Here is a 14,704-nt window from a genome sequence, read left to right on the forward strand (position 1 = left end):
GTCTACAATAACATATCAACTATACATGATGATATAAATATAATATAGGGAAACATTCCACGTGGGAAAAATATATCTAAAAACAAAGATGATGTGACTTACCAAACGAAAGCGCTGGCAGGTCGATAGACACACAAACAAACACAAACATACACACAAAATTCAAGCTTTTGCAACAAACTGTTGCCTCATCAGGAAAGAGGGAAGGAGAGGGAAAGACAAAAGGATGTGGGTTTTATGGGAGAGGGTAAGGAGTCATTCCAATCCCAGGAGTGGAAAGACTTACCTTAGGGGGAAAAAAGGACGGGTATACACTCGCACACACACACATATCCATCCACACATATACAGACACAAGCAGACATATTTAAAGACCAACAGCATTTTCTAATTTGTAATATCTGCAGTGCAGTTATAGGGTAGATGGATGCTGTAATGTTAATATCACATCAGGCTTTGATAGCTCATCAGGTAAGAGGATTGCGTGTCAAAAGAAAGGGTTATAGACAGAGGCTGCATCTGGTACATAGTTTTCGTCTACCAGGAAATTTTAATTCACTTCCCTCATTGTTTCATCTCTGGTTATATTTTACTTTTATCAGGCTAACTCCAATTTCTCTTTTCATATACTACTTGCTCCTCTAAAATTTAACTCCTGGCTGAGAATAAAACCTCAAAACTTTAGTACTCTGTCTCGTAGTGGACTGTTTACCTAGCCTTCTGTGTTTACACTATTTCAAAGTTGTTACGCACTAGAAAAAGTACACCTTATAGTTTCCATTGAGCTTGATGCTACAATTATTTCTGCATAAATCTGTTTTTTAAATCACCATATCTCGTGTTCAAAGTTTATGTTTCTTGTCATTGAAATTCATTTTATGCAGGTATTTTGATGTACCTAATTATGGATTAAAAAATAGAAAATATATTTTTTTATAACTTACCAACTCATCAGCATTATGTGGTAAGTTTTTTGTGAATCCCCATGGATAAAGGATAAACTGCAACAAATGAGGCAGACATCTGATTACATTACTGTTGCTCTAATATTATACTACAAACTAACACACAATAAATGTTTTAGTTGGAGATGTATCAGATTTATTGGTGATCTCTGTATCCCAGACTGTATTATATTAATCATTTCTGATCTCACTGAAGGAGCTCCTTGGGTGTGGAAAGGCAGCAAAGGTGTGTAACTGGTTTAAATCCAATGTAACACAATTGTTCAGTTTTGTGAAATATTACAACAATTTGTAAATATTAAAGGCCTATTCTGGGGGCAGGGTCAGTTGAGACTCAATATATAGGATATAGGTCACAAGGAGGTCTAAATGGGAGATCTCCTTGTAAAGAGGTGAAAAAATTAAGACCTTTAACAAATTTTTGGAGCATTCTGGTTGCCTCAATCCCTAGTTTCAATGGCACTTAAAGCTCCTACAGCATGCCAATTTAAGCCTGGATTAAAAGATATTTTGCAATTACTGAGTATGATAAGGTATGTAAAAAAAATTTAAATTTATAAATACTGTATTAGTTTGATTACTGAAACAAGTTTAAAAAAGTGCTAACCATTAATTCTTACTGCACAAGAGCTTATAGTATGTGTAATTAGTTAAGCTAGGATATATTTGTTGTTTGTTGAACTGTGTCTTTTGCTTCTCAAAAAATTTTGGGACGATGGTGGGGGAGGGTGGAGCAGAGGGAGGGGGGGGGGGGGGGGGAGGACACATCCACCCTGCCCCCCGGACGTTGATGCCCATGGATAAACCATATTTTTTGGTTTTATGGATTCATCTGAAATCATATGTACTTCTCACAAGACAGTTTGCTGAATACATGTTTGCTCATTTGACAGACTTTTTCCATACTAGTTACAGCCAATTCCTCATCTTATCACTGCATCACTGCTATGATTTCATGTTCTTGGGCAATTTTAAGGAGCACTACTAACATCAGATTAGCTAGTTTAAGGGCCAGAACTCAAACCTCAGGAACACTAGCAATGACAACAAAAGTGTCACATATTAGGGAATGTGGGTAAGAGTGAATGCATTCCACATTTTCACATTTGAACTGTCATCAATTTCATTGCATCAAGTCTGTTACATAAGCACTATAGTGCTGGCTTTCCCTCTTAAAGGATCATTGGAATTTTAGACTAGCAACCATCACATAATTTATCTATTGAAGTAGTGGGAAAAAACTCCATACTTCCTCATACATTGAGCTTCTACAATTGAAAAGCATGTGTTCCTTACAAACAAATACATAATTTGTGTGCTAAATGACAGCAATAATAAACATTGTACATCAGTATCAGTTTATATTGTACATCAGGAAATGGAAGCTCCACAGTGCTCGTAGATGTCCCGGTATTCATTCACTTTCATCTTGCTTATAACATACTATGTATACCCAAAAGGTTTACACACAAACTGTCTTATTGCTACTTCAGTTTTGAGACCAACATTAACATAACAGAAACAATAAAAAGAATCTTTTATGTGCTAACACATAATTAGCAAGTCCTGTCAGTGCAAAGTCATTGTGAAGTTCTCAGATTATTTGATACTCTAAGGAATGTTAAAATTTGTCAATAATCGTGTAGCAGACAATCAAAGGAAATCATGTACCAGAGTCCAGGAAGTACTACTATAGTTCATGAATGGGCAGTGCTGAAGATCATAAACCTAAATGCAGTATTGGATGAAAGGAGTACTAGACAGTCTTTTAGGCACAGCTAGTTAGCAGATGTTTAGCCCAAGTCGTATATCATTACCATTGTCAGTGATGGAGCTGCAGACCGCTTACTCATGGCACTGCCTGAATCACTCCAGCTGTCTGCCCATTGCAGCTCATATTCATATCTGATGGTGATTCAAGCAAATAATAAATAGAAGACCACTAAGTGCTTGATGTGAACATTTCAGTAATCCCACAAAGTAACAACAACACCTACAAGAACACAGCCAAAGCAATACACATGGCACCATCCGTAAACACTTCACTACATTACCAATGACACATCCAACAATGTACCATATTGGCCATGCCTATGATGACTAGATAGGGTTAAAAGATGGTCTGCCATTCTTCTTTGCCTCTGATGTGAATAAGTCTAAGCTCACCAATACTGCATTCTTACTGTTGGCTTGCTGTTAGGGTCATTCATTGCTTGATTATGGACATATCCTTGTGTTCCAGCATGTCTGTCTCACAGATTTTCAGAATCTATTTTTAAATTATGTTTAGACTTTGCAAACAATTATTTCACTCACACTACACAGAAGTCATTAGTTTTCCCACTTCTTTTTCAAGGCCCAATCTCTATCATTTTTCTTTTGAGAGGACCTGAAAACAGATTCAAATACATTCAAAATCAGCATATTAAAATGCCAGTGTCTTTAGTTGCTTGTACATATTCCCACCAGTCAGTAGGAATCCATGCAAGTCTTTATGTGTATGTATAAATTACAAGAGCACCACTGATCTTCATACTCTTGCTACTTCTTGGCCTGGTAACATATGACAAAACTGTCTGGAAGCCAAAACTTCTCCATAGTTTTCTTTGCTGAAGTCTACCTGCAGTTATCTCTAGACAAGGAAGACAAAAGTGTTACAGTGCTCAATACATAATACAATATCTGCCAATATAACCAACTACATTTGAAGCAGTGACATGACTGACACTGGGGCTGTGATGGAGCCATATCCAAACAACTTGCAGACATTGTTGCAAATACTTCCGTGTAATGGCTCCAAATAAAAATTAAGCAAATAAAGTAGTCACTAATCAGTGAGCCTCTATAAATCAGCATCAAATAGTTGAATCATATCCAGAAAAAGGAGGGATTAAGAACCGGAATATACCAGGATGAGGCAATAAATCACTAAATGGCATCAACCAACACTGAAGAACTCAAGTTCATTTTTGAAAAGGTAGGCTACAACAGGAGATGCATCTTACATTCTGTACAAATCACTCACACTTTAAATCAATTGCAGAACAAAGTAGCCTAGTTTTTGTGTTCTCAAGCATGCTGAAAAACAACTCCTAATATTTACAGACAGTATCAGGCACTCAGTGCCACCATATACATGTTAGGTTAGCAACACACACTTCACAGAATGGGATATGGCAGAAAATTCCAGATAGTGTTGAACAACTGATTGCTTCACATTAAATCTCCTCACATCAGCTCAATCAAATTATTATCTTGTTAAGAAAATAGGTCTTGGTGATAACTTACGGCATCAGAAAATTTTACAGATTACAGGCCTCTACCTGGTTCAGATCATGCACAAACCTCCCATAGAAAAAGTTGAAAAGTCTTCAAATATGGGTATTTTGCATCAGTACCTGTCATTATTCTGTTCAGTTCACTACTGGCTAATTACTCATCATATAAACACTGATGCCCTAGCTCATCTGTCAAAATGATAAGTCACCAAGCTTGATGCCTATGAAGTATAATTTAAGCTATATGAGGACTTCCATAAAATCCCACAGGATATGGCTACAAAGTATTTCAAGCTCAGAAGAGAACAATGCTGAACAACCTAACACAGAGAGCCAAAAATGTTACACACAAAAATTACCTGAGTTCTAAGATTAATCATTAAATGATGGTGTTCGAAAGGAATAGATATTGAATTTGTGGTATTAGGTCAACACAGTTGAGAACACTTAGACTTGTGTTGTATTGTATTGTATTAAACTGGGGACCTAGAAACAATGGAGAGGCTTTGTCCTGCTGCAGCCCTCAGTGGTTCACAACTCCACAACAGGCCACAACAGTCCACCCACCACCCACCCCACCACCGCCCCACACTGAGCCCAGAGTTACTGCGTGGTTTGGCCCCCAGTAGAACCCCCCATCCAGGAACATCTCATACCACATGAGTGTAACCACAAATGTTTGTGTGGTAGAGTAATTATGGTGTATGCATATGTGGAAATGGTGTTTGCGCAGCAATCGCTGACACAGTGAAGCTGAGGTGGAATAAGGGGAACCAACCCACATTCGCTGTGGTAGATGGAAAACCACCTTAAAAACCATCCAGAGGCTGGATGGCACACCAGCTTCGACACTAATCCACTAGGCAGATTCGTGCCAGGGACTGGCATGCCTTCCTGCTCAGGAAGCAGCACGTTAGACTGCGTGGCCAGCCGGGCAGACAAACTTAGACTTGATGCTGTTCAATTTGGCCAGCAAGACCAACAAATAATGATGCTTCCTTTATGTCGAGTAACAGTGAGAGAGATAGTCAGGGTCTTAAACAAGCAAGCAATGACACCAGTCTTCCAGCCACACAGAAAAATTAAAAGACTGCAACCTATTAAAGATAATATTGGACTGATAATACCAGGTATTATAATATTTCTTGTGAGTGTGACAGTAGTTATGCGGGGCAGTCAATTTGGACTACTGCGGATTGCTGTGTTGGACATCTATGTCACCTTAAGCACTGAAATTTTGAAAAATCAGTAATGGCCAAGCACAGTCAATGAAGAAACATAAGATTATATTCGGACACATGAGAATTTTGGCTGATGTTACAAATTACTGGAACTCTGTGATTAAGGAAGCAGTGAAAATTAAGACTATATTATAGCAAGTTCCCTAGAAACACTGTATATGCAGTTAGCAATACAAGAAAGCATGCACTTTTCAAAGAAAGATCATGGAGGAAGACTTCATATTATTTAACACCTGACATGAGTGGAGACAGCGAAAGCAATGGTGGGTAGAGGGGGCTACCTCACTATTTGCCAATGAGATGCTGTTCTCTGAAAACAAAAATGAAAACCTCAGCAGCAACATTAAGTCAGACTTAGCCCCCGACACCAACAATAAGGCAATCACTCAAAACTTGCGATTTTATCCAGATTTGATGTGGCAAGTTAAATGAGAACTTTTTATCCAAACACTGCATGAGTTCCCACATATGTCATACAAATTATCCAAGGCTATAAATAATGCTGCTCCAATATTTTCAGCAGGGATGGCAGGTACACCTGTCCTCTGGCACCACTCCAATGCCACATACCTTTGTAATCTGCTAATATTGTGCATGGAATCATCTTTCTGTCAACAGGAATTCCCAGTGCAGAGCAGTTATCTACAACAGCTTCCATCCACAAATCTTCCAACACCTGCATACTAGAGTACGTCAAGAATAAAATTATTAATCAGCTAGGCATCATCAATGATATTACATTTTCTTGTCTACAGCCAGTCAGCTCCTCCACCATGCTATCCATATTGGCAGACATTAGAAGCCTCATGAGACTGTCCACATTGATTTTATGGGGTTATTTCTAGGATCAGTGTAGCTCCTGGCCATGAATGCCCTCTCAAATTTTCCCAATACAGCCTTTACAACATCAGTTCTGGTGCATGTCATGTTCATGGTACAACTAAGGGTTTTCCACATACTGTCTCTGTCTATTTCTTTCCTCAATTTTTCTGAGCATCTGTAGGAATAAACATTCTACCTAGACCTACAAAACAAAAATGTGAAAAACTATGGAAATGGCTTATGTTGAAGAAGCTCTTATTATTTATATCAGCATTTTCTGTATCACCTCAGACTGCTGCTAAAGCTCTACTCAGATCCTGGATACAGACACAGAAATCTTAAAGAGTTGTTCCATCTGGTACTGCAAAAAAGGTCTCACAAAAAAAACATTTTGTTCTATACAGCCTCAAATGTTTATGTTCACATCTTCATCTACCTCAAATGTTTATGTTCACATCTTCATCTACCTCAAATATTTATGTTCACATATGTATCCATACTAGTAGTGGGTTCCAGATGTCACTTTGAAGCAAAGTTTCTGGCACATATATTTGTCAGGTTCTAAAAGATATATCTAATCTGTCTTGGCAACCAATTGTGGCTAGGCAACCAGACAATGTCATGATTTTAACCTTGCTTTTCTGAAATCTCACAGCCACAATACCAGACTCTTATCACAGCCTTCAAATCTGCAGTGGTATCACCTCCACCCATGCTGCATCCAATCAGCACTGTCAACATAACTATTGGATTCCCACGGGACGGTCTAAACTATATATATACTAAGATCGAAAGAACAGATACCATCTTAGTACATATATAGTTAAGGCTCACCAGCCACTTGACCATCTTCTTCTTCTGTGCAAATGACAAACCGTGCCCGAACTCTTACGGGAATCGGCAACGCGCCACGAGTAATGAGAATAATGGGCGGGGGGCACTACGAATGTAGTGAGGGGCAATATGTTGAGAATGTGGGTTTTGCAGGAGGCATGCCAGAGATAAATCCCTGCAGTCACACTATCCTCTGTGTCCTTGTTGGCTCAGAGGGATAGAGCCCCTGCCATGTAAGCAGGAGATCCCGAGTTCGAGTCCCGGTCGGGGCACACATTTTCATCTGTCCCCGTTGACGTATGTCAATGCCTGTAAGCAGCTTAAGGGTGTTCATTTCATTGTAAGGTATAAACTTCCATGCATTCGGAGTCATCAGACCAAGCCAAATGCATATGGCACCAGAATCTCTGGCTGTGATCACCAACTAGCCCTGCTACACCTTTGCTGTTGCTATATCAAGCCATCCCAATGCAATCTCTAGGGAGGATGAACGCTATTAATTATTCTCTGCTGCACAATTTCATGAAACAAACAAAACACTATGGCTCTTCTGGTTGGTCAAATGGTGGGAGGACTAAATAGCCCTGTGTAATGTAACAACCTGAAAATTGATTTGCGTTGTAATAGACTTAAATTTCTACTTATATTTAATTAAGGAAATGCCATATATACTCCCACAAGCAGTAGCTTGTGTGTGCCGCCATATTGGTGGGTGACCTTGAACGAGTTTCACTTGGCCGCCGCTAGAGCTCGGAGGATCGCGCTATAGTTTTAACTAAGCGCGATCCGCTGGAAAGGGTCTGCTTCCGGCCGCCATTGCGGTTTCTCAGCATGCGACTTCCTGCCGCGCTCAGTTTGGCGGCGCTTATCAGTACGAACTTCCGCAGTACAGGCAGCTGCACGCTCATTCCACTCGAGGCAGCCGCACTGAGCACACAGCCATGCCGTACAGGAGGAGAAGATATACAAGAAGATCAAGAATGCCTGTGTACAAGACTGTGGATACATTTACTCTTACTCCTAATAATGTAGCACAAGAAGAGCTACCCCTATCTTGCATTTCCTCACCCTCCCTTTCCTATCCTTCTCCTCAACCCCATGACCCACAGACTGATTTTCCTTTAAGAAACAGTTGCTTGCAGTTCAGCCCCAGAGACAGTGATCATGTGTATGTAAGATATGCTTATGTGGATATGTGAGTGTTGTCTGCCTTAGAAAAAAGTCTCGGTTGTCTTTTTGGTGTACCTGTCTGTAACTCAATGTCTCCTCTGTATGGTAAATAGCAATCTCTCTTTTCATAATATTGTCATTAATCCATCTGGCTTTTTCATTTCTCATACAGTAATTCTTCAGTTTACAAAGTTCTTCATATTAGATTCATACCTTTATCAGTATCAACAGACAATGTACAGGAATCATAGCTTCACAAAACAGATTTGAAACAAGACTTGAGCGGAGCCAGAACCATAACAACAACTTAACACAGGCTGCTTCACATGTCATCAGCTTACAACTAAAAACCTTAACATATCAAAGATAATTTTCAAAGAAAATACATTGATGTATGCTCTGACAATTTTGTACATTAGGAAACCAGAGATGCATGCACTATTGTAAAATGTAATTTGTATGTACATTAACAGTTAGTTTTATTCAATTCTGTATCAGTCAAATGTATAAATTCCTGAATGATTAGCTGTTTGTAATGTATATAATGTATACATTTCTATAAAAAGCATATTGGACATTTTCATAGCCATCCAGTAGGGGAAAGAAACAGGGATAGTGGAGAAATACGAAAAGAAACGAAGCTCCACAGAAAAAGCTGAGACTCACACAAATCTCAAGTGACATTGGAGACCAGTATTCATAGAATCAGTGTGTGAAGGAGAATATCACTCTTGAGTTGTTACAGTTACCCCCTCTCAAATAATGTGACACATAGCATATGTTTGACATTTTGTGACCTTAAATCTTGAGTGGATGCATCTGTGAATAAAGTCTGCAAACCACAATAACATTGTCTTGTTCTGTTTCATTGCTGTTTTATAATTGCAAGCCCATTCCTAGTCCTTCATTATTGAATCAGCTAACACAGTAATAAGTTGTATTGCCATACATCAAAGTGAATAGCAGTAGCATAAAGTAAACAGTGAGCTATATGAGAAAGAAATTTAATATCTGAGCAAGGAAAAGCACCCAGATTATGAGTTAGCAGCACAAAGCCATTAGAAGGCAGTTATCTACAAGATAATTAGTAATTGAATAAGAAGTTGGCTGGAATATGAAGCAACTGCACTGTTTAATGCTTCAAGTGGGTCATTACTGTGAGGTAATGTTAGTGTGCAGCAAAAGATTGATACAATGGAAGCTTATTTCATTATTGTTTCAGTAGTGCCTTCATAATCTGGCATGCTCAGAGATCTGTTAATGCCAGACTATCAGATATGCTTCGATTATCAAATATGACAGATTAGAAAGGTCATTTTTAAAAACCTGCTTTTAAAAAAGTTATACAAACAAAACCTATAGTTGCAATGTACAAAAACAAATACTGGTAACTGTTACTTATTAAACAGAGGAAATTACAGTAAAACAAAATTAAAGTTGCCATATGTATTACTTGTCTGTAAAGACAAAATTGATTTGAAAGCCGAATACTGTATTTCTCTATTAAATAAATTCAACACTCAAAGTTTTAGAAAAGTTCAATACAAACAAAAATTTTTGTTTAAGCCAGTTATGAAACAAAAAAAGAAATACTGGTCTGGAAGAACCAAGAATTATCTAATTGCTACCAAGAATTTCGTGCAGTGTAATTGGAATCACTGTATTCAGATACAGCACAAATGTCTGATGCTGTCAAAGATGTGGAATATGTAGCAATGATTTCTACAACCTACAGATTAGCTGAAATTTTCTTCTGAGCCCACTGGAACTATGCATAATGATAATTTGTTTCTTGGAGAGAACTCTTTTTTCACAAAATGTATTTCATAATTATGATGTGCAGGTTTGTAACTTCAGATGCTTCTACTGTTGTCTATTCTCAGCAAATTACACAAAAATATTAAGGTTTCTGAATCCTCAGCCCAAGAAATGAGAGTTTTAAGCATTTCTTCTTTATTTCTTTCAGTTTACTGTGCCTATGATTTGAAAACACATTGTAATATGACACTATCAATAGCTCTTCTTCAACAGCTAAATATCCAACAATGTTGATCTATTCCCCAACTTCTTCAGCTGAAAATGCACTTAGTTTAGTAGTAGATGCACTTGTACAACTTCACAGGGATCAGTTGTTGACTCATCCTCATTTACATCACATTGCATCTCAGCTTCTTTGACCAGTTTAAACCAATATTTATCAGTCACAACCGACAATGTACATACATAATAACTTCACAAAACAGATTCAAAACAAGACTTAAATAAGTGGAGCCAGAACTATAACAACAGCTTAACACAAACTGCTTCACAAGATGTCAACTAACAACTAAACACCAAAACACACCAAAGAAAATATTTAAAGAAATTGCCTTGATGTGTACTCTGTCAATTTTGTACCAAGTGAGGGGTTTGGAATTCTGGGTGGTTAGGAAGGATTCCACTAGATAACCCATGAATAGGTTGGCATAGGATAGTGCCAAATAGGTATCCATTGTTGTCCTTTGGATTTGTTTGTAGGTGATACCCTCAAAGGTAAAGTAATCGCTCAGTGTGACAGACAGTTGTTACTGATGAGGCACTGCATCAAATGGTTCCAATGTTTCTGTACTGTCAACCACGCCAAGATAAAAATATGCATTATGTGTCAATGAACATTTTCCTCCCCCCATCCTTCAATTTTGACTTTGATATATGGGCAACCTCACTCATTAAATATTTCCTTCCCTTCAGAATCTTCATATAGCAAATCATTTTCAGTTTCTTTAGAGCCCATTTCTTCTTTCTCAATTAATACTTTACATTCAGTTTTCAACAAGTTGAAAGTTACACTAGGATCTTCAAGCTGACAGTTACACTAGGATCTTCACTACAAGCTGTTCCCCCTGATGTAAGCTGGTTACAAGATTCATCTGTTGTTAAACCATTTTCCCTCGGTACACTTTTCATTTTTGCCACCAAACTGGATACAAAGTGTCACACATCTTCCCAAGATTCTTCCAAAAGTTTTCCATAATATTGTAACTCTCATAGTAATTACAAAGTAGACTCAAAAATCTTTTGCATTTCTCTTCTGTGTTCATACACAAATTCTAGTGAACTAAATCTATAACACTGTTCTCATTTGAGACCATCTTCATCATTAAACTTCATTACCTCTTTCATATTTATTTAAACATAAACCTCACTCTGATCTTCAGAAACTCCAATAGCACTTTCAATTTCAGTTAGCTCATTTTGCACTAACCTCAGTGACTATCTTCAACATGTAACCCCCCCAAGTATCAGATGATCAATATTATGTACATGGCATTAGTATCCACTGGTTCACTCCCATCCCCATTAAACAAGTCCCCTAATTCAGTTTCACTATTATTCATATTTTTCACTTCATTACTTTGCAAGTTACCTTCAGTCCAACTATAAAAATTTGTCACTACCTTGATATCCAAAGGTAAGTTCTTAGCATATTTTACCTATTGTTATATTCTAACATAGCACTCTTCCTCAAAACATTCCAAAACTCACTATGAAACTGCAGCTTTTTTCTTTCCTGGTGTACTGACTCAGTCTTACACACCTGCTCACCTGATATAAGCCACTTTTAACTTTCTGACAAAATTCAGTTGTCTGACTTTTAGTTGATTCCCTCATCCCAAAATGATGGCTCTTTGGTGGAAGGATCCTGAGTTCCCAACTGACTTCCCCTGTTAGTTGATATTTCATGTATTTGCACTGTGTTCACTCTTTCCCAGTCCCTATTCCTGTTATCAAAGTCTCTTCCCCAATTTCTGTCTCTATAATTCCCATTGTAATCTCTTCTCATTTTGCCACTATGATGTTTGTTGCTAAAGTTTCCAAATTCTCTTCCCCCTTGATTCCCTTCACATAAGTATGGGTTCCATCCTTCATGCTGATAATTTGCCTGTTTGAAGTTTTGTCTGTTTCTCCTCTGTAAAGCCCTATCTAGCTTCTCAACACACTTCAAAAATTGATCCATTCATTCATCAGGTCTGTGAACTAAAATCCAATACAATCTTCTGGGTAATCTATGACTTAAGTGCATCAGTTAGCGTCATCTCATCAAAAGGCCCATCTAAGTGTACTAGCTTTCTCAATAGGTCTTTGCAGCATTTCTTCATACCCTTCATTTCCTCCCCTGTAGTCTTCTCTATTTAAAACTTCACTCTTGATTGGAGCTTGTTCAGATTCTGACCAAACTTTATTTAAAAACCTGTTTTCAAATTCAGCAAATGCTACTCACTGATCAGAGAACTCATTTGCCCACAATAAAAATTCTCCTTCAAGGAATGTTGTAACAGATGTGTTTTATGAATTATCTGTCATGCCAATCACAAAAGTATATTTACAGTGTTGAAGAAAATCTACTGGGTGTAAGTTATCACCAGGAACGCTTCTCACTTGCAGCTTGGCCCATATAACACCACTGTTAGCACACAAATTTCTGGACACTATCACATGTTATCTCACTAGGCTTATCTCACTAGGGGTGAGATAGATACTGCGTACAGGAAAATTAAAGAGACTTTTGGAGAAAGGAGAACCACTTGCATGAATATCAAGAGCTCAGATGGAAACCCAGTTCTAAGCAAAGAAGGAAAAGCAGAAAGGTGGAAGGAGTATATAGAGGGTCTATACAAGGGTGATGTACTTGAGGACAATAATATGGAAATGGAAGAGGAGGTAGATGAAGATGACATGGGAGATGTGATACTGTGTGAAGAGTTTGACAGAGCACTGAAGGACCAGAGTCGAAACAAGGCCCCCAGAGTAGACAACATTCCATTAGAACTACTGAGAGCCTTGGGAGAGCCAGTCCTAACAAAACTCTACCATCTGGTGAGCAAGGTTTATGAGACAGGCGAAATATCAGTTTAATAACTCACAGCTGCAAAATACTAACGCAAATTCTTTACAGATGAATGGAAAAACTGATAGAAGCCGACCTCAGGGAAGATCAGTTTGGATTCCGTAAAAATGTTGGAACACGTGAGGTAATACTGACCCTACGACTTAACTTAGAAGAAAGATTAAGGAAAGGCAAACCTACATTTCAAGCACTTGTAGACTTAGAGAAAGCTTATGACAATGTTGATTGGAATGATCTCTTTCAAATTCTGAAGGTGGCAGGGGTAAAATACAGGGAGCGAAAGGCTATTTACAGTTTGTACAGAAAACAGATGGCAGTTATTAGAGTCGAGAGGTATGAAAGGGAAGCTGTGGTTGGGAAGGGAGTGAGACAGGGATGTAGCCTATCCCCGATGTTATTCAATCTGTATACTGAGCAAGCAATAAAGGAAACAAAAGAAAAGTTCGGAGTAGGTATTAAAATCCATGGAGAAGAAATAAAAACTTTGAGGTTCGCCGATGACATTGTAATTCTGTCAGAGACAGCAAAGGACTTGGAAGAGCAGTTGAACGGAATGGACAGTGTTTTGAAAGGAGGTTATAAGATGAACATCAACAAAAGCAAAACGAGGATAATGGTATGTAGTCGAATTAAGTCGGGTGATGCTGAGGGAATTAGATTATTAAATGAGACACTTACAGTAGTAAAGTAGTTTTGCTACTTGGGGAGCAAAATAACTGATGATGGTTGAAGTAGAGAGGATATAAAATGTAGACTGGCAATGGCAAGGAAAGCATTTCTGAAGAAGAAAAATTTGTTAACATCGAGTATAGATTTAAATGTCAGGAAGCCGTTTCTGCAAGTATTTGTATGGAGTGTAGCCATGTATGGAAGTGAAATGTGGACAATAGAAGCTTTCAAAATGTGGTGCTACAGAAGAATGCTGAAGATTAGATGGGTAGATCACATAACTAATGATCAGGTATTGAATAGAATTGGGGAGAAGAGGAGCTTGTGGCACAACTTGACTAGGAGAAGGGATCGGTTGGTAGGACATGTTTTGAGACATCGAGGGATCACCAGTTTTGTATTGGAGGGCAGCGTGGAGGGTAAAAATCATAGAGGGAGACCAAGAGATGAATACACTAGGCAGATTCAGAAGGATGTAGGCTGCAGTAGGTACTGGTAGATGAAGAAGCTTGCACAGGATAGAGTAGCATGGAGAGCTGCATCAAACCAGTCTCAGGACTGAAGACCACAACAACAACATCACATGCAGAAGTATGAAACTGGAATTTGATTGCAATAATTACATGTCTGTTGTTTGAAACAGATTAACAATATATTATTCAAAATAATCTCCATTGCTATTTATACATTTCTTCCACCTCTCTGGCAAACTATGAATGCCATGCCAAAGAAACAGTTCTTTTTCGAAGCAAAGCAGTCAGCGAGCCATTTTTGTACATTTTCATATGAACTGAAGTGTTGCTCAGCAAGAACATGTCACAGTGATGTAATCAGATG

At 38.2% G+C, this 14,704-nt stretch overlaps 1 protein-coding gene across 1 annotated transcript in view; it reads right to left on the reverse strand.

The window, feature by feature from the left end:
- The window catches only part of LOC126412383 (carboxypeptidase B-like), a 235,916-nt gene that overhangs the window by 85,305 nt on the left and 135,907 nt on the right, over positions 1-14,704 (reverse strand). The window contains exon 4 of the mRNA XM_050081999.1: positions 945-1,001. Coding sequence (XP_049937956.1) covers positions 945-1,001 — 57 coding nt within the window. The remainder of the gene's footprint in view (positions 1-944; positions 1,002-14,704) is intronic.

Source organism: Schistocerca serialis, chromosome 1, assembly GCF_023864345.2.
Source record: "Schistocerca serialis cubense isolate TAMUIC-IGC-003099 chromosome 1, iqSchSeri2.2, whole genome shotgun sequence".
Classification (NCBI taxonomy): domain Eukaryota; kingdom Metazoa; phylum Arthropoda; class Insecta; order Orthoptera; family Acrididae; genus Schistocerca; species Schistocerca serialis.